At 38.3% G+C, this 26,583-nt stretch overlaps 1 protein-coding gene across 5 annotated transcripts in view; it reads left to right on the top strand.

Annotated features, from left to right (window-relative positions):
• GPAT3 (glycerol-3-phosphate acyltransferase 3) overlaps window positions 1-22,010 on the top strand; it is a 68,829-nt gene extending 46,819 nt beyond the window's left edge. For all 5 annotated transcript variants that reach the window (XM_063723494.1, XM_002814939.6, XM_063723495.1 and 2 more), the window contains 9 exons: window positions 3,473-3,547; window positions 4,407-4,496; window positions 6,399-6,492; window positions 11,048-11,163; window positions 13,035-13,090; window positions 13,606-13,691; window positions 14,244-14,372; window positions 14,836-14,915; window positions 20,811-22,010. In XM_063723494.1, the coding sequence (XP_063579564.1) occupies window positions 3,473-3,547; window positions 4,407-4,496; window positions 6,399-6,492; window positions 11,048-11,163; window positions 13,035-13,090; window positions 13,606-13,691; window positions 14,244-14,372; window positions 14,836-14,915; window positions 20,811-20,910 (826 nt within the window). In that variant the 3' untranslated portion in view covers window positions 20,911-22,010. The remainder of the gene's footprint in view (window positions 1-3,472; window positions 3,548-4,406; window positions 4,497-6,398; window positions 6,493-11,047; window positions 11,164-13,034; window positions 13,091-13,605; window positions 13,692-14,243; window positions 14,373-14,835; window positions 14,916-20,810) is intronic.
• Window positions 22,011-26,583: the final 4,573 nt, after the last annotated feature.

The raw sequence follows: 26,583 nt of genomic DNA on the forward strand, positions 1-26,583 counted from the left end.
TGGTTAAACTCCATCTCTACTAAAAATACAAAAATTAGCCAGATGTGGTGGCACATGCCTGTAGTCCCAGCTACTTGGGAGGCTGAAGCAGGAGAAATCACTTGAACCCGAGAGGTGGAGGTTGCAGTGAGACACTGTATTCCAGCCTGGGTGACAGAGTGAGGTGAGGCTCCATTTCAAAAAAAAAAAAACACCAAAAAAACACATGAAGCTTTAGTCAAGTTTAATATATGGATTGGTTCGTATCCAAGGTAACCTGAAGGAAGAATGAGGAATTCTACAGCACAGTGCTTGAGATGCCCTTGTTTGTTGTTGGTTAGCTTTCACCATGCTGTGGGGGCCCAGAAAATGCTGTTATGATTCCCTTATCTACTGAACAAATACTCACAAAATAGATAAGTGACTTAAAATATTTTTGCAAAGAAACTATGATTTAAGATAATAAAGCCATGTAAACATTTATTACTTCTCGGCCTTTGGGCTAAGATCAAGTGCAGTGATATAAGCATCCAAGAACAAAAAGAAAATGCAGAGTTCAGACTCCTACTCTTAGTAGATTCTCTTCAGTGTGGAAGAATTGCTTTGTAAATGCTTTTTAAAAGAAGCACCTACTACAAAATGAGCTTTTCAAAAACCAGATTGTATTAAGATACATTGTGGTGATGGTTGCACAACTCTGTGAATATGCCAAAAACTATTGAATTGCATACTTTATTTTATTTATTTGTTTTTATGATGAGATAGAGTCTCACTCCATCACTCAGGCACAATCTTGGGTCACTGCATCCTCTGCCCGCTGAGTTCAAGCGGTTCTTATGCCTCAGCCTCTCAAGTAGCTAGAATTACAGGTGTGTGCCTCCATGCCTGGCTAATTTTTGTATTTTTAATAGAGATGGGGTTTCGCCATGTTGGCCAGGCTGGTCTCAAATTCCTGACCTGAAGTGATCCGCCTGCCTTGGCTTCCCAAAGTGCTGGGATTACAGGCGTGAGCCAGCGCCTGAACTGAATTGCACATTTTAATGGGTTGAATTGTATGGCATGTGAATTGTATGTCAATAAAGCTCTTAAAAAACAGACTGTGGCTGAAAACTTATGTCATCTATGAGAACTCTAACATTGGCTCACTTAAACTGGGATACATAATGTTCTGGCCTGTTAATCTAGCAAATAAAAAGTTTCAGTAGTTTTGAACCCAATTGTTAAACATGTTAAAATGAAACTCCTTCTGATTTAATGGACAGGAACAAGTGATTCTCATTGGGGCAAGATGACAAAACAGTATTTTAGAAGTTTTGCATAATTGATGATGAGATTAAACAATAATTTAGTTATTGCATCAGTAACTGACAAGAAAAAAGAACCTGACCTTCAAATTGCTATGTCAAATCTTTACCAAGATTTAACACCTTATTTATCAAGGCATTTAAGGAAAGCATATTCAAAAAGCTTTCTTCTTGCTCAAAATTGTAATAGTATTAATTATATTTATTAGCTATAGTAATATATCATGTTATTAAGTTATAATTATACAATTGATAATTATAATTATAAAATTAATAATATATATTAATGTATTACTGTATTATCCTATTTTGAGTGAGGACAAATTGCAACATTAATATAATTTCAAAATACTATATTTTTAAATAAAAATATTTATAATTTTTTTTGCATTCTTTATGTTTCCAGATGTTTTATAATGTACATTATATCAGTACAGCATATGCGCATTATTCTTAAACATATTGGGGTGCATGTTCTGATGTGTTATTGATGGAGTGTTTCTCCAACTGGGTTAAGACTGCTGCCTTTTATGCTGTTTCTTTTTTTTTTTTGAGACAGTCTCACTTTGTTGCCCAGGCTGAAGTGCAGTGGCACAATCTTGGCTCACTGCAACCAACCCCTGCCTCCTGGGTTCAAGCGATTCTCGTTACAGGGATGTATCACCATGCCTGCCTAATTTTTGTATTTTTAATAGAGACAGGGTTTCACCATGTTGGCCAGGCTGGTCTCAAACTCCTCACCTCAAGTGATCCACTCGCCTGGGCCTCCCAAACTGCTGGGATTATAGCCGTGAGACACTGTTTATTTCTCTTGTTTTAAATAATGCTAAACTGCTATGTTAAATAATAATCTCCTGAAAGACAGAATAACATAATGCTTATGAAAATGAATTCTGGAGCCAGACTCCCTGGGTTCAAATCCTGGCTCTGCTGCTTATTTTCTGTGTAACTTTGGGTAAGTTATTTAGCCTTTCTATGCTCCAATTTTTTCATCTGTAGAATGGGGATAATGATAATATTATTGCCTCATAGAGTCTTGGGGATGATTAAATGTGTTAAATATAAAAGGTACTTAGAATATTGCCTGGCATATAGTGCTAGCTGTTGCTTCATCATCATCTAATGTAAAACCTGGGATTGGTTAAGACAAACGATTTTATGCTCCAAATACCTGATCAAAAAGTAAAGATAGCTACGTGTCAGCAGTAAATGAGCTTCACCCTGGAGAGGGTTACTGTTCCTGACCCTTGACCTTAGGCAGCCACTGTAGCTTCCCCAGGCACACAGGGTCCTTCTGATACTGCAGTGGTGGTCCCCTTCAGTCTGCTTACTGAACACCTCATGCATTCAGCAACACGTGTGTGCTCTTCTGGGAACAGGAAGACATAGATAGGCCTCTGGTTTGATTTGAGAGAGTAATGAGATAATCTAAAGTTTCTGCTTTCTCCATTTGACAAAGTAAGATGATTTAAAGTATCTTATTAGTAAAATGTGATTAATCTATTGATTTTTCTTCTCTTTTAACTAAATCCTATTTATTTTGAAAGATTTTAAGTCTTAACTTTCCTTTTTGAATAATTCTATTTACATTTCTAGAAATTACTACTTTCCTTTTGAAGTCATTGGAATGTATATTAAAAGCACTTTTCAAAAAGAAGGCAATGTCTATATGGAGGTTAGAGGTACTGTCAGTCACCTTGTTTGCTAAGTTCTGAGTTATCTTGAAGCATGCAAAAGGACAACAGTTAGATTTGCATTAAAAGATGTCTACATGGTGATATATTTTGGTGTTCTTATTATGAAAGCACCTTTAAATATATTCCCTTCACTAGCCCTCTTAACCCTTTGGTGATTATATAGATTTAACTTGATAGTTTTGTGAAAATTTCCAGGCCTTCTCTATGCATATACAGACTTGTTACACATGTATTTGTTGTTGTTTTGCAGATGGCATCATATTCTGTACTTTATTCTGAAACTTACTTTGCTTTTTGCCTCTTAAAATGTGTCGTGGAACATTCTTCCATGTTAGATCTATATAGATTTACCCAGTTATTTTAGTGGCTGCATCATATTTCATCATGTGGATACTCTGTATAACTTATTTACAATTTTATTATTTATGAACTTTTTGGTTACTTCCATACTATGTGTCAAAATCTTATATGACCCTCTCTTTTCTTTTTCAGGGTTACCTTGGCTTTCATTGGGATCAGTTTGCTGGTTATAGGAACTACACTGGTTGGGCAGCTGCCAGACAGCAGGTGAAATGTTTCCTTCCATCCAGCCATACATAGGACTGTCTTTTTTCTTAGCCATGTCCACAAAGAGAATATTTGTTTGATTCCTATGTATTGCATTATTATTATTATTATTTTTGAGATGGAGTCTCATACTGTCACCCGGGCTGGAATGTAGTGGCGTGATCTTGGCTCACTGCAACCTCTGCCTCCTGGGTTCACGCCATTCTCCTGCCTCAGCCTCCCGAGTAGCTGGGAGTACAGTCACCCACCACCATGCCCAGCTAATTCTTTGTATTTTTAGCAGAGACAGGGTTTCACCCTGTTGGCCAGGGGGGTCTCGAACTCCTGACCTTGTGATTTGCCTACCTCAGCCTCCCAAAGTGCTGGGATTACAGCTGCGAGCCACCGCACCAGGCCGTATTGCATTAAATTTATGTTCTCTACTCATTTATTAGAATCCTGCTCACTTCATCTTCATAGTCTTTGATTTTTTAAAATCATACTTCCATATTAATTGAAAGAAGTTGTTTTTTCAAAAGAGAATTGAAGAAAGAAAATGAACTGAGTTACCTAAGAGAGTCTTATATATTGGCAAGCTCATAAGACCGAGACCAAAGAAGCTTCACATTATCTTGTTCAGGAATTTGTCATAATAGCGTAGTGGTTTTGAGCTACTTTTCATTAGAGTTATGTCCAGTTTTTTTGGTAGACTTTTGTGATCTAATACTACATGCGCCAATGAGACTATAAGAATTGAACTGTACTGGTTCACCAGAATAGAATGCGGTATGCTGTTGTGAAAAAGCACATTAAAACTTTTATTATATTGTTTCTTAAGAGTGCCCAGAATGGCACAATAAAATGTTTCTATTTCCTTCAGCCTCAAAAACTGGCTCAGTGAACTGGTCCATCTGACTTGCTGCCGGATCTGTGTGCGAGCCCTCTCTGGTACCATTCATTATCATAACAAGTGAGTATCTGCTGCCAATGTGCCTGTCTTTTTCTAGGTCAATTCAGCATGAGATTGACAAGGAAGCATTGGAAGTGGTTGGGAAGAAGTGGGTGGAGTCAGAGTGCTTCCAATGTGTTCATCTCTACTTCTCAGTGTGGCACAGGCATAATGCACAAAAACACTAAATAGCAGTGTTTGCAGAAAGAATATAATAATAAACATGTAGTTGTGCTCAATAATTGGGCATTTATGGTGTGCAGGCCAGACCCTATGTTTCTTGTAGCTCATCCCTATGAAATAGGCACTGTTAACACATTTTATAGGGGAAGAAATGTAAGCTTTGGGATTTGTTGTTTAGGGTCATAGTGAATAAACAATGGAATCAGGTTTTGAGCCATGTCTCTCTGATTTTAAAAACAATGAAGTTGACAGGTCTGTACTGTGGTGGAAATAGGACTAGACGTGGAGTCTGGAAATGTGGTCTCTATTCTTAGTCCTGCTACTTCTAAAATTCCATAATCGAGCCTTAAAACAAAATTCTGCTTTTCTCTCCCAGAATTGTAGAGAATGAAGGTAGCAAAGGAAAGTAATTAGTTAAGTGAAAGTGATTTTGATTGCATTTGAACTACTTTTCTATTATCTTAATTTTTTTTAGATTTGACATCATTTTAAAAGTTCTAGCCCAAGCCTCTCTTTTTTACTGATTTGGTCTTTCTTTCTCATTTGTAGAAGAGAAACATTTTGCCATTTGGCTTTACCGTGTGGTACCAACATAAAAGACCCTTTAAACATTTTAAATTATATGATGTTGCAATTGGACTATGAGTTTTAAAGTGAAGAGTAAAAGAAAACACTCTGGCAGAGGTGCAGTCAGAAGAAACACCTGTAGAAAAGGCACACTTATTACATAAAGAGGAGTCCCTAAGTTCTTATAGAATTGCTTCTCATTTTGAAGAAAATATGCTAAATAATTGTGTATTTGGTTCTTTTTCTTCTCTGTATAGGCCCAAACAAAACTACTTTGCTTTATTGGTGTCAAATACCGGTTTCGCTCTAGGGTAGAGATCAACAAACTGAACTGGGAGCCTATAGGCCAAATCTGGTCCACCAGCTGTTTTCTGTAAATAACGTTTTATTGGAACACAGCCGTGCTCATTCACAGCCATGGCCGCTTTTGTGTCACAACAGCAGAGTCAAGTAATTGTGACAGGCATTGTCTGGCTTGCAAAGCTTAAAGTATTTGCTGTCTGGCCCTTGATAAGAAAAGTTTGCCAACCTCTGCTCTGGGAGGATAGGAGGGAGGAAATTATGGTGAATTTTCTCCGTGGATTACCATGAAACCACTAAAAGTGATGTATATGAAGATCAAAATAATGTGAAAATACTTCAGATTAAATAAGTGAAAGCTATGTATTATCAATGGAAAAATCATGGGCCCCCTACCACACTCTCGTCACACTACTTAGAGATCACCTTTTAAAGATGGGCCTGTGTACCTCCAAACTTAATTTTTAAAAATATACTTAAAAAAGACCAGGCACGGTGGCTCATGCCTGTGATCCCAGCACTTTGGGAAGCCGAGTGGGGCAGATCACTTGAGGTCAGGGGTTTGAGAACAGCCTGGCCAACATGGGGAAACCCTGTCTCTGCTAAAAATATAAAAATTAGCTGGGCCTGATAGCACATACCTGTAATTCCAGCTACTTGGGAGGCTGAGGCAGGAGAATTGCTTGAACCCCCGGAGGCGGAGGTAGCAGTGAGCCAAGATTGCACCAATGCACTCCAGCCTGGGCAACAGAGTGAGACGTGAAAAAAAAAATTATATATATATACACACACACACTTAAAAAAATAAGATGAATATTTACATGCTGTGGCTATTTTAGAAGACTTCGAATTTTCCATTGTTTGTAATTGCAGGCAGTACAGACCCCAGAAGGGAGGCATTTGTGTTGCCAACCATACTTCCCCAATTGATGTTTTAATCTTGACAACGGATGGATGTTATGCTATGGTAAGAGCAGCTCATTGATGTTTCAAGTAGTTGCATGTTTTATGGATTGATCAAACTTTTTATTTTGGCACAAATTAGCAAGTTGGTTTTATGTTAGAAATTTGACTGCGTTATACTGTAGTAGCTATATAAGTTATGTAATATATTTACATGAGGAATATGTAGTGCAAGAAAAGGAAGGAAAATAGCCATTATATTTAAGATGGTAAAAAATTAACTTACTGAAATGCAGACATTCTTGAGCTTAATAGGACCTTGTAAAGTTGATTCCATTTTCCTTGTAAAATCCCTGCCAGTGTTTAATAATGTTTGCAACATTGAATTCTTTCTTTTTACAGTTGCACATATCCCCTAGCCAGCCAATTAGTTATTTCTTCCTTCAGGGACTTATATGCAATTAAAAGAAATCTGGCTCTTTAATGAGGATCTAGCAAGAAAGGCAAATATTTATATCAGGTTGTCTTTCTCAGTCCTTGCCTATAGCCCCAAAAGAAAAGAAAATGAAACAAACCCAAGAACAAACTACAAAGCCCACAGTAAAACTGTACACCTCAAAACAGCCTTTCTTGGGGATGAATACAGGAATCATGTACTTTTTTGTTTGTTTGTTTTTTTCAAATCTGTGTTTTCTGTTGCCCTTGCAAATTTGTCAAGATTTCCTGCACCTCCTTTCTGTGTCAGGTAAATTCTGCAGGATAATTGAAGCTGCATGGTGGTTAAATATGCCTTCAGTTGGTGTTTGGCATAGAATGCCTGGATGAGGGTCCTAGGGGATCGCCTTTTCATATTTTCAGGTGGTGGGTTGGGCTTCAGGGAGAGTAGATGGGTTTTATTTCACTTACCAGTTCCAGGGATTGACAGTCATGGTTTGGTGTGTTTTTCTGAGAAGTAATTTGAAGGGAGCCATTTTTGATTAAATGTCGCCGCAAGTAGGAAGGTGGAGAGTATTGGCACATGTGCAAGTATTTGACTCTGCATGGGTTACACAATCATTAAGGGGATTTTGAAGACCTTTGCAAAAATTTCTCCTTATTGCCATGTGTTTAATCTGTCTAAAATACATGGCCAGATATATAACTCTTGGATACTACATTTTAACACGTTATTAAATTTCTCTAAATAATGGAGCTCTTTCTGAATCTAAGAAAGCGTTAGCCACCTTTATGAAAAGACTTATGGGAATTGGTAGTTCTTAATCTTTTCTTAGGTTAGGAATTAGTTGATAGTTATGTACCTTTTTAAAGAAAAAACTAACCATATCTGCATCATATAAACAACAATTTTATGTATAATTTCAAGATGTTTATGGGTCTCCCTAAAGACCATCCAAGGACCCTCATGTTAACACCCTAGACCCCCCAGCACAGTTCTGAGTGTATGTAATAATCCTTGTATTTATGCGGACACTTTCATGCATTATATTTGACTTTCTCTGTAATCCAATCAGGTTAGGTCTGAGATTTTATTACAGATGAGGAAGCAGAGGCTTAGGCAACCAATCTGCCTGTCTAAGTTGATTTTGTGCTGCTATAACAGAATACCACAGACTGTAACTTATAATGAACAGAAATTTATTGACTAACAGTTCTGGAGGCTGGGAAGTCCAATATCAAGGTGCCAGCATCTGGCCATGGCCTTCCTGCTGAGTCATCACATGGTATAAGGCAGAAGGGCCAAAAGCCCAAGAAAGCAAACCTACTCCCAGAGCTGTTTTATAAGGGCATTAATCCATCCATGAGGAGAGCACCCTCATGGCCTCAGTATCTCCTGTTATGCCCCACCTCCCAAAGCTGTTGCAAACCATAACACTCCTTGGTCACGGTTTTGTGTTTCAGAAATCATATTCCTCCTGTATTCTGGTCAAAAAGAGTTGAGTATAACCCATTTGTAACCAAGGACCTCAGAATTTTGTTGGCATTTTCTTTACTTTTGGATCATGTATAACTGCAATTACAATATATTAGCCAAAAAAGCATAGTAACTGTAAACTGTCCAGTGGGTTGAATGTAGAAAACTAAAGCTGATTGAATTTAAATTGGAGGTGGCGTAAGGCAGATGTGGGATGATACCATGCCATTAGCCTCCAGACATCATAATTGGCCTCTTTTGACTAAACATAAACTCTGTATTGAAAGAACATCAAAGATCTCTTCTCAGTGACTCTCCTTTTATTAAACGAAATCTATTGTTTAATTGACAAATAAAAATTATATATATGTATAGTATACAACAGATGTTTTGATAGATGTATACATTGTAGAATGGCTAAATCAAGCTAATTAACATATCCATTACCTCACTCAGTGACTTTTCTAGTCTTGTTTTTCCTTCTAGACAAAGACCTCTACTTTTTTAAATTTAGAAATATTTTCAAGCTTACAGAAAAGTTGTAATAATAAGAAAATCACATTAGAGCACTCTTATATGCCCTTTATCCACATTTACCTATTGGTAACATTGTGCCTCATTTGCTTTGTCATTTGCTTTCTCAGGTACTGGGAAAAGCTCTCTTGTTCTGTCTCTCCCTATAAAAATGTGGGTAAAATGTTTGTATTTTTAATATATTTATATTTAAAATTTCTTTTTTTTTGAGACAGCACCTCACTCTGTTGCCCAGGCTGGAGTGCAGTGGTGTGATCCCGGCTCACTGCAACCTCCGCCTCCCAGGTTCAAGTGATTCTCCTGCCTTAGCCTCCCTAGTAGCTGGGATTACAGGTGCCCATCACCATGCCCAGTTAATTTTTGTATTTTTAGTAGAGACGGGGTTTTGCCATGTTGGCCAGGCTGGTCTCAAACTCCTGACCTCAGGTGATCCACCCACCTTGGCCTCCCAAAGTGCTGGGATTACAGGTGTGAGCCACTGAGCCAGGCCTTTTTTTTTTTTTTTTTTTTTGGAAACATAGTCCTCCTGTGTCGTCCAGGCTGGAGTGCAGTGGTGTGATCTCGGCTCACTGCAACCTCCGCCTCCCAGGTTCAAGTGATTCTCCTGCCTCAGCCTCCCAAGTAGCTGGGATTACAGGTGCCCGTCACCACACCCAGCTAATTTTTGTAGTTTATAGTAGAGATGGGATTTCACCATGTTGGCCAGGCTGGCCTTGAACTCCTGACCTCAAGTAATCCTCCCACCTCAGCCTCCCAAAGTGCTGGGAATACAGGTGTGAACCACCATGTCTGGCCTATATTTACTGTTTATTTCTAATATTTACATTGGAAATCTGAATACGTCCAACTCTTAAGGTTCTTTCTTGCTTTCCTTCAATTCATATTTGTATCTCCTGTTTTCATAGTGAAAATCCTGTTTCCCAACAATATCAATATGTTTACTCATTTTCTCAATTCTATGATACATCTAAAATTATTTCAGAATTGCTTCACTACTACAAAAAAAAAGGTAGTAAAAAGAGTTCAGGATGTTTTGCGGTTCTTACAATGCCATCCAAGATGGAGGGTATGTGGTCAGATACTGTCTTTGTAAGTTTCTTGGATGTTTCCCCCTTCCTTTAATGCTGTTCTTTTATTCATTTAAAATACAATTGGGTTCATTGGCTTCAGTTTGCTTTAGTTTGTCATTCGCTCCTTACTGATTTAATTTTTTTTTAATATGTAGGGTATCAATATACTTCCAAATGTCAAAACTAAACAGAAAAGTTATACTCATTGAAGTGCCACTACCTTCCATGTTCATTCTATCCCATTCCTTCCTACTCTTGTAGGTTCATTGACTTTGGTTATCCTTTCTGTATTTCTTTTTGTAGAGATAAACACGTGTATGTGTATTATTTCCCCTTTAGTCTTATACAAAAGGTAGCATACTGTATTTGTTCTTTTGTCTTTTTCATTTAACAATATCTCCTGGAAATTACTCTTTATTAGTCATAGAGATCAACCTTGCTCTGTTCTCAGCTGCATAGTACTCCATTATTTGTATGTACCATTATCTATTTATCTAATTTCTTATATTTGGACATTTAGGTAGTTTCTAATATTTTGCCATAACAAGTAATGCTGTAGTTAATAGCTTTGTGCATATATATTTTCATTTTATTGGAAGTATATCTTCAGGGTAAATTTCTAGGAGAGGAATTATTGAAATGAAAGATGAGTGTATATGCAATTTTGTAGATGTTGCCAAATTTCTTTCCATTTGTGTTATAATCTGCTCCCTTCCACCAAGCAATGTGTGAAAGTTATCCATAGACTTATGTCAGAGTGTATTGTCAAGCTTTTAAATCTTTGTCAGTATGATGGGTTTGAAAAGGTATTTCCGTGTAGTTTTAATTTGCATTTCTCTATCTTGACCAAGCTGAAAAACCTCTACTTTTTGAAGTTAGAGGATTGCTAGCACAGCAACATAACTTAAAATTCAAAGGTGCTACGAAAGAATACCTTTTTGCTTACATTTGGCCTTTCAGACTATATGATCAGACTAAGAACTTCAGTCAGTAGAAGGCCAATCTTATTTTTAAGTGAAGAATAGAAATTTGTTGGTACTTAAAAAACTTTCTTTGGACAACTGTGCCTTTTACATTTTTTCCTTTTGTTATGGTACTTCTAGGTTGGCCAGGTTCATGGCGGCTTGATGGGAATTATTCAGAGAGCTATGGTCAAGGCTTGTCCTCATGTCTGGTTTGAACGCTCAGAAATGAAGGATCGACACCTGGTTACTAAGAGGTAAGCAGTGAAATTACTCAGCATTCACTGGAGTAGCATAAAAGCTGACCAGTCTCGGCCTTGCTACCAAAGAGGACCGAGCAGCACTGAGTCTCAAAACTAAAACAGAGCTCTGTTTGCTGTTGGATTTTTCTGGCAAATCACCTGTCTTAGCCAGATTTTTAAAAAATGTAATTCTGTAGTCATGGTGGGATATACGATGGGATTAGAAGGCCAGTGTATTTATATTGCTGTGACTTAGATACAGTCCAGTCACTGAATTTTCACAGATAAAAATTACCACCTTTAAATTAGATATGATCTCAGTTGAGTATTAGCAGTTAAAAAAAAATTAAATATGTATACTTTACCTCAATAAAAAATATATAAAAAAGAAAAAAAAACCACCTTGAAGGTTAAATATTTGATAACTACTTGCTAAATATATGATTGATTAAGTGTTTGCTGAATGATTGTTATCACTTAAATCCAGCTAGAAGCTGGGCATGGTGGCTGACATCTGTAATCCTAGCACTTTGGGAGACCAAGGTAGGAGAATGGCTTGAACCCAGGAGTTCAAGACCAGCCTGAGCAATATAGTGAGACCTCATCTCTACAATAAATAAATAAAATTAGCCAAATGTGGTGGCATATGCCTGTGGTTCCAGCTACTTGGGAGGAAGGATCGCTTGAGACCATGAGGTTGAGGCTGCAGTGAGTTGAGATTACATTATTGCCCTCCAGCTTGGGCAACAGGGGGAGGAGACCTTGTCTTAAAAAAAAAAACAAGAAGATCCAGCTAGAGACAGAGGAATGGGAGAAGGAACCTCTGGGGTTAAGGGTAGAGATGAGCTACCAGAAACCTTTGTTAGGAAACAGCTTTTGGCCTGAGGCCTTTAGCTGAAGGCACATTGGTTATCGCTTCTATAAACACAAAGGTGGTCCATTACTCTTAAGAATATAATGAAAAGTACTTGCTGAATCTGCTTCAAGTTAGAAAAACGATTCCCTATCTTGAGATGATTTGGCAGTGGGATACTCTGGCAGCTGCAATCTGGCTACCTCAGCCCTTACCAGCTCTGGAGAGAAGAGTTGGGAATACAGGGTTGGTTGCAGGGAGGACAGGACCTAAACCTGGAAGAATGTCAGTCTTTCTCAGCTTCATGGTATGCAAATGGAAAGTTCAACCTGAATCATTTAAGGATTGTCTTGTACTTAATGGCCATAATGCAGGTAGGTCCAGCAACCCAATATTCCCATTTTTCGGATGAGGAAACCTAAGTACATGGAGAAGAGCACAAAGCTCATGACACAGAGGCTCCAGAGTCCATGTCAAATGACTGTCTAATATTCTTTTTTAAGAATAGGTGAAGACACTGAAAATCACTTACTTTGGTCCAGGCACATTGGCTCATGCCTGTAATCCCAGCACTTGGGGAGGTTGAGGTGGGTGGGTCGCTTGAGCTCAGGAGTTCGAGACCAGCCTGGGCAATATGGTGAAATGCCATCACTACAAAAAATACAAAAACTTAGCAGGGCGTGGTGGTGCATATCTGTGGTTCCAGCTACTTGGGAGGCTGAGGAGGGAGGATTGCTTGAGCTCAGGGTGTGGAGGCTGCAGTGAGCCGAGATCATGCCACTGCACTCCAGCCCATCTCAAAAAAAAAAAAAAAAAAAAAATGACTTACTTTGAAATTAGAGAAATTATAATGGTGCAGATCTTCTTATACTTTTTTGGAAAGGAAACAACTCAGATTTATTTCTTTTACCTGTATCTCAATTATTTTCTCCTTATTGCTTCACAATTGTGCCAGTAAAGTGCAAAGAATATCAAAAAGGACATCCACCTCTCTCTTTATAAAGGCAGAATTTTGATCCTTTTTTTTCCATAGACTAAAAGAACATATTGCTGATAAGAAGAAATTACCCATACTAATTTTTCCTGAAGGTAAGAATGGGCCTGCCTACCGAGCTATAGTTGATAACAACAAACCATCAAAAGTGTGTAAGGAATAGAATTGCCATAGAATTGGCAACCTTAGCCCAGATCTCTGCCCTTAGAGGAATGGGATGGCATTCTCTGAGTTATTAATTCCTTGCTTTCTTTTGAGACTTGATAGAAGTCATGTTACCTTTTTAATTCAAAAGTCATTTCTGGGTAGTGAACTGAGAGCAGAATTGTCCATGACTTTAAGGGTTGCATGTATTGAAATTTCACCTGTTGAGAAGAAGTTGTTCCCGTAGGCCCACAGTGTTCAGTAGAAAAGTAAAAGCTTGTTGTTAAACCTGCTTAGTTAGAACTATCGGATTACTACCTTGGCAGGGGTTTGTTTGTGATATGGTAGTATGATGCCTGTAATTTTGATATTTTAAATTATTTTATATCAAAATAATTTCTTTTCAAATTTATTTTTAAAATGACTGCCTTTAAAAATATTCACGCTCCTACTCACCCCCTTGCAGGAACTTGCATCAATAATACTTCAGTCATGATGTTTAAAAAGGGGAGCTTTGAAATTGGAGGAACCATACATCCAGTTGCAATTAAGGTAAAACAGATACCATAATAAGAATAATAATTATTATAAAGATATTGGATTGGTAATTTTATTTTGGTAGCATTTCAAACTTAAAATTTGCAAGAACGAGGAACACCAGTTTTTGGATGCACCAGTCCTCTGCACTTTGCCTCCCCTGCTTTCTCATGCGCTCGGTCTCTATCTGTAGATAGATGTGTACTGGGTGACTCTGTGCCAGGCGTTGTATTTGCTCGTAGTGTTAAGTGAAACAGATTCTATTCCTGCTTTCATCAACCTTCTAGTTAAGTGTGGAGACAGATATTTTATAGACATGTAAATAACTCTTTTTGGTGTGCTCTTTGGTTCTATTTAGAAAAGCAGTCAGCTCTAGTCAGATGTGTTAGCTGGCCCTGTTTACTTTTTTTTTTTTTTTTTTTTGATAAAGTCTATCAAGTGAAATAACTTCTCTTTTTCTTAGAGTCTGATAAAGCTGTTTGGCCTACCACCTTTAAAACATTGGGCACGGATGAGAAACCACCCTTAGTTCATAACTGAGATGTATTTTCTTTTCTTTTTTCTCAGTATAACCCTCAGTTTGGTGATGCATTTTGGAACAGTAGTAAATACAACATGGTGAGCTACCTGCTTCGAATGATGACCAGCTGGGCAATCGTCTGTGACGTGTGGTACATGCCCCCCATGACCAGAGAGGTATTCCTTAGCTAACACTTTATCTAATCAGGTAGAGGCAAGGAGACCTTCACCTGAAAATCTGGGTGTCTCCCTTCTCCATGTCATGCTTTTCTGCTTTCTCAGCAAATGGGTCATTTTTTAAATAATGTATTTAGCTCACTTTAAATCGACCATTTTATATTGAGAGATTATTTTCCACGATGGTTTTATAATTGCTGTTGGTTTATTGAACCTACAGATATTATCTTGGGTAAGACTAATAAAGAGTGTAATAAATATATGCACATGGTAAAAAATTAAACAATACAGCACTGCATTTTCTTGATAGAACAAATGATATTTGCTATGATTGATTAAGAATAGAAAGCATTTGAGCTGAAATATGAATCTTATATTTTAAAACAAATACAAATGATTATGAGATGGTATTAAAAACTCGATAACTAAGATATTCTTGCAATTTTTTTTTTTTTTAAACCAGGAAGGAGAAGATGCAGTCCAGTTTGCTAACAGGGTTAAGTCTGCTATTGCTATACAAGGAGGCCTGACTGAACTTCCCTGGTAAGAGATCTTTCAGAAGTACTATCACTTTTTTTTTTTTTTTTTTGAGAGAATGCCTCACTCTTTTACCCAGGCTGGAGTGCAGTAGCGTGATCATAGTTCACTGTAGCCTTGACCACCTGGGCTCAAGGGATCCTCCCATCTCAGCCTCCTGAGTAGCTGGGACTACAAGTGCTTGCCACTATGCCCAGCTATTTTAAAATTTTTTGTAGAGATGGGGTATCCCTGTGTTGCTCAGGCTGGTCTCAAACTCCTGGGCTTGAACTCCTGCCTAAGCCTCCCAAAGTGCTGGGATTACAGTCATGAGCTACTGTTCCTGACCTTTTTTTTTTTTTTAATTAAAAAAATCACTGGTAATAATGTCATTTATCATTCTAGTCGGTTATAGGTTTAGCTGAAAGTAATAGTGGTTTATATATAACAATGGCTTAAGTAAGATAGAAGTTTATTTCTCACTTAAACATAACCAGTCAAGGCTGGTAACAGCTCAATCTGTGTTGCTTTACTCTCCTCAATTTGTGCTTCTCTTATGGTCTAAGATGGCTGTTCCAACTCTACTCAGTGTGTACAGCAAATGGCTATGAGGAAAGAATTTTAAAAAGGACACACCCATCTCTAAGAGCACAAGCTGAGAGTTGTATATCCCACTTATACTTGTATCCATTGGCTAGTACTCAAGTCATGTGATAACACCTAGCTGCAAAGGAAGCTGGGCAATGTAGTCTTTGTTCTGGGTGGCCATATGCCTATCTCACATTTAGGGTTCTTTTTCTGATGAAGAAAGGGGGGATGGATTTGTGAGTGGGGTGGGCATTGGGAGGCAAGGGGCTACTTACAGGCTCATTCATATTTAACTCTAGCTATAACTATATTGTAAGAAAACTGAACAACTTCAAAGAAGGGAAATAAGTGAAATATTTTAGTTATGGACCACTATGCCTTTAGTTTTTGTTTGTTTGAGGAAGATTGAATGTAGGTGAATGTATTAGTCTGCTTGGGCTGCCAGACAAAATACAGTGGTCCCCTCTAGATAATGGGGGATATGTTCCAAGTGCCCTAGTAAATTCCTAATACCATAGATAGTACAAATCCTATATAGACTATGTTTTTTTCTATATGTACATAGCTATGATGAAGCTTAATTTATAAATTAGTAATAGAGATTAACAACAATAACAACTGATAAATTAGAACAATTATAATAATACACTGACTAATAAAAGTTATGTGAATGTGGTCTCTCTCTTTCTCAAAATATCTTAATATTTTCAGACCATGGTTGACTGTGGGTAACTGAAACCATGGAAAGCAAAACCTTGGATAAGGGGGGAGTTATTGTACCACAGACTAGGTGGCTTAAACAACAGAAATTTATTTTCCCACAGTTCTAAAGGCTGGAAGTTTGAGATCAGGGTGCAGCATGGTCAGTTTTTGATAAGGTCTCTCCTCTTGTGTTGCAGATAGCTGCATTCTCCTGTGTGCTTACATGATCTCTTCTTTGTGCAGGCATGAAGAGAGAGTGCAAGTTCTCTAGTGTTTCTTTTTATAAGGGCACTAATCCCATCATGAGTGCCCCACCCTCATGACCTCATCTAACCCTAATTACCTCCCAAAGGATCCATCTCCAAATAGCACCACATTGGTAGTTAGGGCTTTAACATATGAATTTTGGGGGGGAAAAAACATTCAGTCTATCTCAGTGAAGGTTAACTATACCTACATTATAATGGGGGATTGAATTATTATTATTATTTTTTGAGATGGAGTCCTCTCTGTCACCCAGGCTGGAGTGCAGTGGTGCAATCTGGGTCACTGCAACTTCTGTCTCCTGGGTTCAAGCAATTCTCCTGCCTCAGCTTCCTGAGTAGCTGGGACTACAGGCATGCACCACCATGCCTGGCTAATTTTTTTTGTATTTTTAGTAAAGACGGAGTTTCACTATGTTGGCCAGGCTGCCCTCCAACTCCTGACCTCAGGTGATCCACCTCAGCCTCCCAGAGTGCTAGGATTACAGGCATGAGCCACCGAGCCTGGCCGGGAGGTTGGATTCTTATTTACATACAGGATGTTAAATTAGCAGGCTGTCACAAAACAGTCTATACTTCAAGTCCTACACAGTTAATAAACTCCCTGCTGTGTTTTTTGGTGTTTCAAAAACACTTTGCAAGAAAAGTTTATTTGAGACAATTGTAGCAATGTTTCTAGGAGCAGGATTTGGCCAACTGAGTTAGGCTGTCAGCCAGGATACCAAGAACCCTCCTGAACCAGCAGAGGATAGTTTAAGGTGTCTGCCTCTCGAAGAAGGGCTGGCTAGATATTACACAGTAAGCATTCACTTCACATCATTGATAGGTTCTTGTAGGCTGTGACTTTAAGCAAAATGACTTTATAGTAGGTTCTTGAATAAATAACATCATTTTGTTCAATGTTGTTTCTTTATAATGTTGATGAGAAAAAATATTGAGTTTTTTATGCATCATTTTGTTTAAAGTTGCAGTTTCTAAGAACCTATCAACAATGTTCAGGGAGGACTTACTGTACTCCATTATGCAAGGGTGGGGAATATCACTAAAATGTTTATCCATTCACATAGCGTGAATACAACAAATTGTATCCAGGTAAACCAGTTTCTGATATCCATTATGCAAATTAACAAACCACTAATTTCTACAGTGAAAACTCATTTCTAAAATTTGTTATGCAAGGGCCTGGTGCAGTGGCTCATGCCTGTAATCCCAGCACTTTGGGAGGCTGAGGTGGGTAGATCACCTGAGTTTAAGAGTTCGAGACCAGCCTGGGCAACATGGCGAAACCCTGTCTCTACAAAAAGAATACAAAAATTAGCCGGGCGCCATGGTGCGCACCTGTAGTCCCAGCTACTCGGGAGGCTGAGGCCTGAGAATCCTTGAACCCAGGAGGTGGAGGCTGCAGTGAGCTGAGATTGTTTCACTGCACTACAGCCTGGGTGACAGAGCGAGACCTTGTCTCAAATAAATGAATAAACAAATAAATAAAATTTGTTATGCTAATTAACAAAGCTTGAGAAATCGATAGGCAATAAAGATAGCTGAAGCCATTAGTGGCATCTCTGAAAGGCGGCCTTCTGATTAAATGGTAGCTGACCACCCTGGAGTATGAGTTCTTGACTAACAAGGTGTATGACTTGAGTTCCATACACCCTGGAGTATGAAACTGACTAGTCCTAAGGTATAGGTTAAGACTAAACATTTGTATTACACTGTCTACATTGGAATATGTTAAACTAAATGACAGAATCATAGCATCACAAAACTATATAAAACAACCTTGGTCCACAAATGTCCTGTAACCCACGGTCATATGTGCAACTGGGTTCCTTTTCCTTATTTAAAACTCCTTACTCACTCTTTATCTTAGCTGACACTCAGCCCACCTGCTCCTACCCTGAAGTCAGTGTCTGTAGTCTCAGACACAGAGGAAGGGAAGAAAGCCTTGAGAGACAAGAACAACCTAGGGGAGTCAGCCAAGTACAGACTCTCCATCAGAGTGGGTGAACTAAATCCGTCAAAAATGATCCTCAGAATTGTCCAGTTTCCTTTTTTCAGGCCATATGCAATTGTATAATAAAATTACTTTTAATTACCTAGCCTCTTAAAAAAAAGAAAGTGGCCTCATTGCCTTTCTAGATATATTTGTCATGTACCTATTGGTTATGAATTAACATATCTAGATTATTTTTTCATAGATTGAGTGAAAATTTAATTTTATGATCTTAAACTGGCTCTTATATATGGATGCTCCCTTTCTTAAGAACTAAGACCTGCTGCCATTACAAAGGGGAACTGGATAAAATTTTGAAGTCTCTAGGGGTGGCAAGTCACAGTTTAAGTGCTTAGAGCAGCATGAGGTTTACTGGGTGCTTGGGAAGGAGAATTGTACAAAATGATGTCAGATTGCTCAAGACTTAAATTTTTGCCTGTTTTGGGCTTGGATCTTGTGAAAGGAGAAAGGCCTTTCTTACTTCTTTAGTTTCCTTAGTTCTCACTATTCAGAATTCAGGTAAGTGCTGTTAATAGAAGAAGCTCATTTGGATAAAAGAGGCTTATGTGGACAATTCTGTGGACCTAACAACAATTTATAATCTTGTTTCATGAAAACCTCCCACAACTGACCCCCTGGATGATTTGTGGATCACAGTTTGTTTTTAAGTTGAGGACTTATTGCTATGTCTTAGATTTGACTCTAGAAGCCAGAACATTGCATTTGTCTCAAGCCAGTGTCTCTATGGAGGTCAAGTTCTGTCCACATGGCATTGAGTTCACTGGCTAACCTATGATCATTCATCATCATCAGAAAGCATTTGGCAAACATGCGTGCTTAACTGGGTTAAAATTAAACAGTCAGAGTATAAAGTAAGCAAGTTCTCAGTCCATGCTCTCCTAGCAGTTAAAATCTAAAACTTTAGACTAGGAGCCAGATAGTGACCTATGATAGTCCAAACTACTCCCAGCAACTCTAGTTTGTTGTTTCTTTATGTGTAGTCCAAAGAAGGAAAAGCATGCAGAGTTCTTATACCCAGGCAGGCACCCTGGAGAGAGTTCAAAGATTTACAGGCTCTGAATGAAGGAATGCTGCTTACATAGGCACTTCTGGTTGAATGCAACTTATGATTTTGTTGTTTTATTCTGAGTCTGTTTTGGAATACAAAAGATTATAAATGCTGGAAATGTAGTGGTTTGAATGAAAATACAACTTGTTAGACCGAGCACGGTGGCTCACGCCTGTAATTCTAGCACTTTGGGAGGCCGAGGCAGGCAGATCACCTGGGGTTGGGAGTTCGAGACCAGCCTGGCAAACATGGAAAAACCCTGTCTCTACTAAAAATACGAAATTAGCCGGGCGTGGTGGTGCATGCCTGTAATCCCAGCTACTCAGGAGGCTGAGACAGGAGAATCACTTGAACTCAGGAGGTGGAGGTTGTGGTGAGCCAAGATTGTGCCATTACACTCCAGCCTGGACAACAAGAGCAAAACTCTGTCTCAAAAAAAAAAAAAAAAAAAAAAAAGAAAATACAACTTGTTAAACATAGATAGGGTTATATTTGAACAATGATTTATCTTTTTTGAATAATCATTTATCTTTAAGAAATTTACCCACACATATACAGTACCCTTACCGTTTCTTCTGTGTATATTTTAAATTTTCCTGTGGTTTTCTAGTAAGACATAGGTAGATGAAAAACCAGTATTTTGTTTTCCTTAAGGAACAATATAGAGAAATAATCCTAGTTTTAATAATCCTTGTTTCAATCCAATTTTTGTGTGTTTGTTTGTTTTTGAGATGAAGTTTCGCTCTTGTTGCCCAGGCTGGAGTGCAATGGCGTGATCTCGGCTCACTGCAACCTCCGCCTCCCGAGTTCAAGTGATTCTCCTGCCTCAGCCTCCCAAGTAGCTGGGATTACAGGCATGCACCACCATGCCCAGCTAATTTTGTATTTTTAGTAGAGACAGGGTTTCACCATGTTGGCCAGGCTGGTCTCGAACTCCTGATCTCAGATGATCCATCCACCTCGGCCTCCCAAAGTGCTGGGATTACAGATGTGAACCATTGTGCCTGGCCAATCCAAATATTTAATACACCACCCCTTAACTTCTAAAGAAACTGAGTTGGGGATATTGTTACTTATTTTAACCAAACATCAGAGAGATTGTTCCTTCCTCAAAGTAATATATATTTGGCAAGCGGTAGGGCAGAGACTGAAACCTGGGTCTTCCTGTTTCCAAATCCAGTGTTCTTTCCCTTATTTCATCCCAGCTGCCTAAGTGTCATGGTATCATGCAGCATGTAATTACTAAGTTAACTCTTTTAAATCACCGCTGTAAAGTATCTTTTATGTATTTGTCTTTCTGTTCGCAGGGATGGAGGACTAAAGAGAGCAAAGGTGAAGGACATCTTTAAGGAAGAGCAGCAGAAAAATTACAGCAAGATGATTGTGGGCAATGGATCTCTCAGCTAAGAGGACGGATGACAGCCTTTAGATCTAGAACTAGCCCTTAGAAATGGAATGGCTTTATTTTTTGTTTTGTTTTATTGTTTTGTTTTTATTATTGTTAATCTTTTCTACAGAATGATTGTCTCTACCTCTTTATGCCAGAGGCAGAACCTACAGGTGCCCTTTTTGGCTTTTGTTGTTGTTGTAACATTAGCCCCATGGATTGTAAGGTGGTTTACTGAGTTAAAACAGATTCTGCATTTGTAAAATGATGGCGTCACTGTGGACTGAATGAAATATTTGTATAGAAAAAGTGCTTGTAAAGTGTGTTTGGAACTCATTGATAGGGTAATTCTCCAAAAATGCCCAAACTCTTTTTCTGTAATTAGCCTTGTCACTTTCTTCAGTCACTTAAATGGTGAGATTACACATCAGTGCAAGATGACCATTATGGTTATGGTCTACTGCAAGGTTGAAAGGAAAAATGGAGGATTGTATTTAGGAAAAGGGACAACTTTATGGCCACCTGCTCTGAAAGTCAAAAGGAAATGTAAATTAGTGTTATTAGTGTGTTGGAAGAGAAATACTATTCAGTAAGCTTCGCCAGAGAAAAGTATGTCAAAGTTAATGTGTGTGTGCATTTATATGTAGGCAGCTCGTAGACCACATTTTAGCCAGCAACTGGTAACAAAGAGCTTAGTTTTCCTTGTTTGAATGCTGTAGATCTATACCTAGTACCCCTCCCATCTACTGATTTGTTTGTTTTTGTAACCAAACACATTTTCAGATAGAAGGAGCCTTAAAAAAAAATCACATTGAGTAACTTCAGTATGAGTGAATGAGAGTGTGTGGAGCTACCCCTCACACTCCACCCCTTTGTGGTTTATTCCCGAATTTTCCCAATCTCTTAAACAGAAAAATGACTGATATAATTACCTTTTGGAAACTGAGCCTTAATTTTTTTTAGAGGGGGAAATAAGTATTCCCCAACTCACACAGCATAAGCAATGTTTGACAGCAATATAATGCCGTTGTAAACTACTGAGAGTATTGTATCTGTTCTGGTAACCATGTACAGAATGTGAAACTGTCTTATGAATATAAATAAATTCTATATTTCTAAATGTGTGTTGCATTATTCCCCCTTCCCTTCCCCCCTTTTCTGGTTTTGAGTAAGTTAAATTCTTTCCTATTACAAACAAGGGTTGTTTGTTTTTCATTTCAGTGACATAGTTAGATTTTATTGGACTGGAACAAATGGGAAACAAGAACATGAGCCACTGATTCTCCCCCTCCCCTCCCCCGCTTAAATCTTTTTTTCAGTCTAGTTATTTGGACTCTGGCCCTGTGAACTCCACCTTGAGCAATGTCACAGACTACAGTTATTTTGCAGGTGAATTAAGGCAATTATATCTAACTATCTAGGTAGGCCTAACATAGCACTATCAGTATATACTCTTCTTATCTATCTAGCTAGTTGGATTTCATCCCAAAAGAAAACTTGCAAATAGGTTACTCTCATGGCCATCCACCTCTCTGTTCTCACTCTCCTCACTTTCCCTTCGTTGTTTGGTGAAATTTTGCCCCACAAACTCTATTAGTAGTGATCTTGACTGAAAATTAGCAAATCTAAATATGTATGTTGGGTGACTTTTTGTCTTATTTTTTTTCCTCAGAAAAAGGAGTACCATTTTTTAAAATTCTATGTTAATTATGACTTGAATTAATAAATCAATTTCATTAGCCCAGTTCTCAGACAAGTGTATCTTTCCAAGAGCACTATAAAAATAACAATGCTATCATGTATTCACTAGATAACCTAATAGTATCTCAATCTGAACTTTTGTCTTGTAGGTCTCATTTACACAACTAGACTTCAGGTTGCTTGAGGAATTGCCATGTTGTTGAAACCATGTTTTTGGAAAGCTGATATTGCTCAGATTTAGTGTATGCTCCTTAGAACTCCTTTTATGTTTGTTTTCCCTAATATTATTCCATACCCACTTTGGAGATATTATGTCCAGAGTTTAGTATGCCTGAGTCTTCCCTAATTGTGAGGCAATATAAAGGGAAGGCAGGATTTGGTAGAAAAATCTCATCCAATAAGTAAGACCTTTCATCGAACTCTTGCATACATTCATTCATTGAGCCTCAAGGTTGCCCTATTTTTATTTCAATTATTTGTCCTGCGGTCATATTTATAGACAGCAGGTTCTAGGAATGCCAAGGGTTTCTAAAACATGCCACATTCTGGGACTGGATGAGCAGCCATGTGTGAAACAGTAAATATACCCGGAGCACAGGGGAAATAGTTTCAGATGCCACTCTGGGGCAAAGAACAGTCTCGGGAAGTTTTCTTGCGTCAACAGACTTTCCAAGACATAGTCATCTTTGTCTTGGTGATTTGCATGATCTCAGTGCATATGTTGCAGTTTGCACATTCTGTTGATTTTTTTTATTATACTTTAAGTTCTAGGGCACATGTGCACAACGTGCAGGTTTGTTACTTATGTATACATGTGCCATGTTGCTATTTTAACCTACATGATAAGGGTTGTTGGTTTCTTGTGAGTACAAATAATGTATTGTAGTCATGAGGACTGCCTCTTGGCCAAAGCTGCTCTCAGGTTTTTTTTTTTCCTTCAATGTGGCACTATTAACCTAAACTGCTTCATGATAGAAAAGGGTAGGTTATGATAGGAGGATAGGCTGGGGGCGGAGGTGGGGTGGAGGGAAGTGGGGAAGGGTGTTGGGGGTGTGGGGGGCAAGGCTGGGATCTGGGATTGATACTGCTAGGGGCCCTAATAAGTATCTTCACAAAAGCTGTGTGTTTGCTTTTGTTTTTTAACAGCTGTTTCTAGTGGATTGATACTAGCAATGATTTTTAAAAAAATGGTTAAGATAATGGGATTAATGGGATACAGAGTCATAAAACAAAATATTTTCTTTATTTTTTGAGATGGACTCTCATTCTGTTGTCCAGGCTGGGGTGCAGTGGTGCAATCTCAGCTCACTGCAACCTCCGCCTCCCAGGTTCGAGTGATTCTCCTGCCTCGGCCTCCTGAGTAGCTGGGATTACAGACATGCGCCACCATGCCCGGCTAATTTTTGTATTTTTAGTAGAGACGAGGTTTCAACATGTTGGCCAAGCTGATCTCAGATCTCTGACCTCAGGTGATCCACCCACCTTGGCCTCCCAAAGTCCTGGGATTACAGATGTGAGCCACTGCACATGGCCAATTCTATTTTTTTATTACACATTCCTTTTTTAATGCTCAGTAAATATTTATTATGATTACTACTTCTGTAAGCAAGCATTGGTGATTGGCTCATAATGTCTTCTACTTGCCATATGTCTTTATTAGCTCAGTTCATATTCATACCCCTTTATATAGGTGATAGATTGTAACTTCTCAATCCTGTGTCTTTTCCTTCAGAATCAGCACTTATTCCCAGATAAAATAGTTTCAGTCATCCACAACACTATCCTGCAGCCCTATTTTTCAAAATTGGGCAGTCTAGGGAAAGGGCTTTCCTTTGGTTTTGTTGTTTTCTTTCCTCATGTATAGTGGCTGTGCCCAAAATGTAAGGAAAATCAAGAAATTGCAAAATATATCATCAGGCTATTCATATTAAATGTAAAACATTAAGTAATAGTTAAGTTAATTTGTGGCTTGTAAAAACTTTGGAAGCTTATATAATGAACTAATGGCACATAATTTCTGAAAGTTTTAATTAGACTGTTGATATTTGCAACATCAGCCTTAGCATATCTATTTTTAAATTATTATTAATTGATAGATATTGTACATATTTATGAGGTACAGTGTGGTATTTTTATACATGTGTACAATGTGTAGTGATCAAATCAAGATAATTAGCAAATCCATCACCTTAAACGTTTACAGTTTCTTTATATTGGAAACAATCAAAATCCTGTCTTCTAGCGATTTGAAAATATTCAATAAGCCGAGCATGGTGGCTCATGCCTGTAATCCTAACCCTTTGGGAGGCTGAGGTGGGCGGATCACCGGAGATCAGGAGTTCGAGACCAGCCTGGCCAACATGGTGAAACGCCGGCTCTACTAAAAATACAAAAATTAGCTGGGCATGATGCCGTACACCTGTAATTCCAGCTACTTGGGAGGCTGAGGCAGGAGAATCACTTACTTGAACCCAGGAGGCGGAGGTTGCAGTGAGCCGAGATTGCACCACTGCACTCCAGCCTGGGTGGCAGAGTGAGACTGTCTCAAAAAAAAAAAAAAAAGAAAAGAAAATATACAATAAATTGTTAACTCTAGCCATCTACAATGCTATATAGAACACTAGAATTTATTCCACTTATCTGTCTATAATTGTGTATCTGTAAACCAATCTCTGCCTATACCCCCCTCCCTCCTACCCTTCTCAGCCTTTAGTAATCACTATTCTACTTTCTACTCCTATGAGATCAACTTTTTTAGCGTCGACATATGAGTGAGAACATGTGGTATTTATCTTTTTGTGCTTGGCTAACCATTAATGTCCTCCAGCCTTAGCCGTGTTGCTGTGAGTGACAGGATTTCATTCTTTTTATGGCAGAATAGTATTCCATTGTGTATATACACCACATTTACTTTATCCATCCATCTGTTGATAGACACAGGTTTATTCCATATCTTGGCTACTGTGAATAGTGCTGTAATAAACATGGCAATGCAGATATCTCTTTGACATTCTGATTTTCTTTCCTATGGAAAAATACTCAGCACTGGGATTGCTGTGTCATATGGTGGTTCTATTTTTAGTTTTTGAGGAACATCCATACTGTTTTCTATAATAGCTGTGCTAATTTACATCTTCACCAACAGTGTATAAGAGTCCCCCTTTCTCTGGACCTTTGCCAGCATTTGTTATTTGTTGTCTTTTTGATAACAGCCATTCTAACTGGGGTGAGATGCTATCTTATTGTGGGTTTGATTTGCATTTACTTGATGATTAATGATGCTGAACATTTTTTGTAAACTTGATCATTTGCATGTCTTCTTTTGAGAGATGTCTATTCAGATCATTTGCCCATTTTAAAATCAGATTATTATTATTATTTTGCTATGGAGTTTTTTTAGTTCCTTGTATGTTCTGGATATTAATCTCTTGTCAGTGGCTAGGTGCAGTGGCTCACGCCTGTAATCCCAGCATTTTGAGAGGTGGAGGTGAGAGAATAGCTTGCGGCCAGGAATTTGAGATCGGCCTGGGCAACACAGTGAGACCCCGTCTCTACAATTTTTTTTTATATCAGCTGGGTATGGTGGTGCATATATGTAGTTCTAGCTACTTGTAAGGCTGAAGCAGAAGGATCACTTGAGCTCAGAAATTTGAAGCTGCAGTGAGCTATGATCACTGCACTCTAGCCTGGGTGACAGTGAAACCCTGCTCAAAAAAAAAAAAAAAATTCCCTTGTCAAATGATTAGTCTGCAAAAGTCTTTTCCCATTCTGCAGGTTGTCTCTTTAATCCATTTATTGTTTTCTGTGCTGTGCAGAAGCATTTTAGTTATATATGATTCCATTTGTTTATTTTTGCTTTTGTTTCCTGTGCTTTTAAGGTCTAATTCATAAATTTTTTGCTCAGAACAATGTCCTGAAGCATTTCTCCTATTTTCTTCTAGTAGTTTCATAGTTTTGGGTTTTTAAAGAAGACCAATATCCTGAAACATTCC

The sequence above is a fragment of the Pongo abelii genome, chromosome 3 (genome assembly GCF_028885655.2).
Source record: "Pongo abelii isolate AG06213 chromosome 3, NHGRI_mPonAbe1-v2.0_pri, whole genome shotgun sequence".
Lineage (NCBI taxonomy): Eukaryota > Metazoa > Chordata > Mammalia > Primates > Hominidae > Pongo > Pongo abelii.